This window comes from Psammomys obesus, unplaced genomic scaffold (genome assembly GCF_907164565.1).
Source record: "Psammomys obesus unplaced genomic scaffold, mPsaObe1.curated_primary_1811, whole genome shotgun sequence".
Lineage (NCBI taxonomy): Eukaryota > Metazoa > Chordata > Mammalia > Rodentia > Muridae > Psammomys > Psammomys obesus.
The window spans coordinates 28211510-28215160 of NW_026596117.1; the positions used below are offsets into that span (position 1 = coordinate 28211510).

Genomic DNA, 3651 nt, shown 5'->3' on the forward strand with positions numbered 1-3651 from the left:
AATGGCAACAGCAGCAGAGGCCAGTTACAAACTGTTTTAGCTGCCTCATTTACAGACTTCTAATTGTCCCTTAAATTAAAGGCAGCATTAGCTTACGTTCTTTCTTACACGGTATTTTAATTTCGCTTGATGTCTGATGGACTCCCCGTGACCCCTCCACACCCCTCCCACCCCATCTAACCGCAGTGTTAACTGCGGAAAGCAACTGCACTGTAGCCACGGTTTAAACTCTTCACTGATGTGTGCATTTTTAATAAAACAATCAAAAAAAATACACAAAGTCATGGTTTTTTTTTTTAAACACGGGATTTTTAAAAATGATGTCTATAAAAATACAATGTTTAAGGCAGTTGGAAATGCATTTATACATTTCTACAATGTCCATAAATTCTTTTGAAAATAAGAACGTTACTTCAAATCTGTAAAATACACTGTACATTTTTAAGACTGCTCTACACAGGGCACACTTCAAAATGGGCTGCAGGCGTGGGTTCCTGGTGACCAGTGTATTCTATACATTTCTTGGATGGGGGTGATGTAACAATGATGTAGATTTAAAACTTTTAATTTCTTTTTAAAAATAAATTATTTTCTGAAGCATACAATTTATAAAAATTCTATATACAAAGTACAGCAACTGGTAAGAAACCCCAGTTTTAATACAGTTTATATACGACGTACCAGGGTGAAAGACCCCGATAGGGGCAGAGGCAATATTCAATCTCTGCATATTCAAACTTAGAATTTCATAGTGGCGGGGGGGGGGGGGGACAGCAAAACAAACATCACAGAGGTTTTCCTAGATGGCAGTACCGAGCTTTAGGATCAAAACTTGTATTGTTCAACACCATGGTAACTCTTCAGACCAACGTTTTTGGACCCTTAATTCTAAGACACGTGGTGCTGAGGGATCAGAATGGTGGCAGTGAGATTAAAGGTGAGGGGTTAAGGTTATAATGCAGACGTAATTTCAAGGGTCCCCAACAAGGCAATCGCGGCTCTACACCGGGCGTTATCGGGTGCTATTCTGCACTGGAAAAAATCGCTAGGGAGAACTTTTCTACTTATTTACGATTGCTGTGTCTCTCAGTGGCCACAAGCAATTAAAGTCGTTACCAGTACTGTGTGTCCCCTCACAGAAAAACTGTTTAAATACAAAACAGAAACCTGGCCCTGCGGCAAACCTAATTCCCTCACCATCCCCTCCCCCAGCCCCTCGGAGCTGTAGAGACCCCCACCGTTCGGCACTCCAACCGAGTCCAGGCCTCCGTTGCTTTTTGCAGGGTGTCCTAAATTCTGTAGATTCGAGCCAGCGGTATCATACGATCAGCCAGTTATCTCTGCAGCCTGGAAACCGCACAGAGAAGGCCGAACTTGATGGCTGCGGTACGGCCTGGGCCCTGTCCACCCAGGGAGAGAGCGGGTCAGTGTTCTGTACCACCTCCGTCCTCCCAGCCACAGGTGCCCGGCTTGGGAACCAGCCGAATCGCGCGCGCCAGCCTTGAGCGGCAGGGGCGCAGGGGCTACAAGTGTGACCCGAGCAGCAGCAGCAGCAGCAGCAGCAGCAAACAGGCAAACGGGGTCCAGGTGCCTCGGGCCGCCCAGTGGCCTGCACTGCCGCTGCTGCTGCTCCTGCGGCCGGGCCCGTGCGGCAGGTCCCCGCGGCCATCCGCCGCAGCAGCGCCGCCGCCCGGGCGCGCCAGGCCGTCGTCGTCGTCCAGGGGCTGCTCGCCGCCCGCCGCCCCGGCGCGCTGCTCGTCGTCGTATTCTTCGTCGTAGTAATCGTCCAGGCCTCCGTCCGAGCCGCTGCTGCCCGGACCGTTGCCCGCGTCTGGGCCGAAGCACAGGCGGGCCATGTTCTCCTTGACCGACTCGCAGATGGGCCGCTCCAGCCCGTCGCACACGCAGTCATTGAGCAGCGCCGCCTTGGGCACGGCCAGCATGTCCTCGATGACCGCGCGGCACTCGTCCGTGCAGCGCAGCCCGTTGAAGAGCTTGCCGCAGTAGGCCAGGTAGCGGCCGAGGGCCAGATTGCAGCGGCTGTCGCGGTCGCAGCGCCGCCGGGCCTCGGTGCAGCCCATGACCGAGCCCGCTCCGGCGCCCGGGCCCACGCCGCTGGTGCGCGGCAGACAGGGCTCGATGGCGCGCTTGGTGGATCTGCAGTGTTCGTCCTGCGCGCAGTCGCAGTCCTCCAGCGCGGGCCCGCGGCGCGTGTGGTTGAGCTGGATGAGCGCCGAGATGCAGTGGCTCGGGCAGCGCCAGCGCGGCGAGAAGGACGCGGCCGAGGCGGGGAAGGCGCCGGCGGGCCCCGGAGCGTCAGCCCCGCCGCGCTGCGCCAGCACGGGCGCACACGCCTCGGCGTACTGGCTGTAGGCGTAGCTGCAGTCGGGCTCGCCCTGACACTGCAGCAGCGCCTGCCAGCAGATGAGGCGGCGGCCGTGCGCTAGCCCCGAGCCCCGCGGCGCCGAGCCCAGCAGCTGCAGCAGCGCCATCAGGCACAGCAAGGCCCCCGGCAAGGTCCCCGTGCGGGCCCCGCCGCCGCCCAGCAGCGCGGCTAGCATCGCGGGCAGCAGCGGCCGCCGGACGCGGTGCGGAGCGGAGTCGAGGCGCGGGCGGCGGCGGGGCCGCTGGAAAAGTTCATCCGAGTTCCGCGCACTTCTGGCATGGGCGTCCTCATCCATCCATGCCGGCGGCCCCGCGGCTGGTGGAGGCGGGTGTTCGCTCCGGCACCGCGGCCGGGGCTCCCAGAGAGGCGCGGCGATGCAGGTCCGGTTCCGGTCGGCCACTGGAGACGCTCAGTGCCGCCCCGGAGGGACGCGGCGAGGCTGCAAGAGCGCTCGGCGCCGGGGGTGCATGGCGCTGGGCGCCCGCAGAGGCTCGTGCGGCCGGCGACTCCTCGGTCCCCGGCTCAGCGGCGCGTTGCACTTCGCAGCTCTGGCATCCCGCCTTCCCGCGGCTAGGACGCTCGGTCCCCTCCCCCTCTGCCCGGGCCTGGGCCGCTCTCCGGGAAGTTCTGGGCGCCAGGCGCAGGGAAGACCCCAAACTCGGAGCGTGCGGCTCTGCTCGCAGACTCGGAGACCCGGAGCCTGGGGAGCGGATCCGCGGAGCCCGGCTGCGGACTCACTCGCGGCGAGGCTTTAAATACAAAAGTGGGCCGGGAGCCCCCGTGTGGTGCCGCGGCGCCCCCTCATTATGCATGCATAGAAAAGCAAACAAACAAAAACATTAGCAACGCTCCTCCGGCTCGCCGAGCCCCGGCCCCGCGCGCTCCAGGCTTGCCCGCTTTCTCCTTTCTCCACTCTCCAGCGCCCTTTGCTCGGCCCCCTTCTCCGCCTTTACGCTCTGCTATTGGTCCAGCCTGTTGTTGTTGAAACTTTTTTTTTTTTTTTTTACGAGCCGCTGGAGTGGGGTTGCAGAGTGGGGGGAGGGCGGTGGGCAGCTCACATTCAGGCATTCAGGGCTTGAAAGGAACGGCTTAGGGAGCCTGACACAGGCCCAGCTCCTCCCACTCTTCAGGAGGCTGGGATACCGAACCCCAGCTCGCGCACAGAGCCAGCGGGCAGGGCTTAGGGCCAGCTGCCTGCATCCGGCTCAGCCACCGGCCTTTTTGTTCGCTTCCCCCGCCCCCTTTTTGTTTGGGTGGGGGGACAC

The 3651-nt window shown here is 60.2% G+C and overlaps 1 protein-coding gene across 1 annotated transcript; it reads right to left on the reverse strand.

Moving 5' to 3' along the window:
- Window positions 1-299: 299 nt before the first annotated feature.
- Gas1 (growth arrest specific 1) lies at window positions 300-2686 on the reverse strand. Its single transcript, XM_055629313.1, has one exon. It carries the CDS (start codon window positions 2679-2681, stop codon window positions 1524-1526), a length of 1158 nt encoding a protein of 385 aa, XP_055485288.1. The 5' UTR covers window positions 2682-2686; the 3' UTR covers window positions 300-1523.
- Between the last annotated feature and the right edge of the window lie 965 nt (window positions 2687-3651).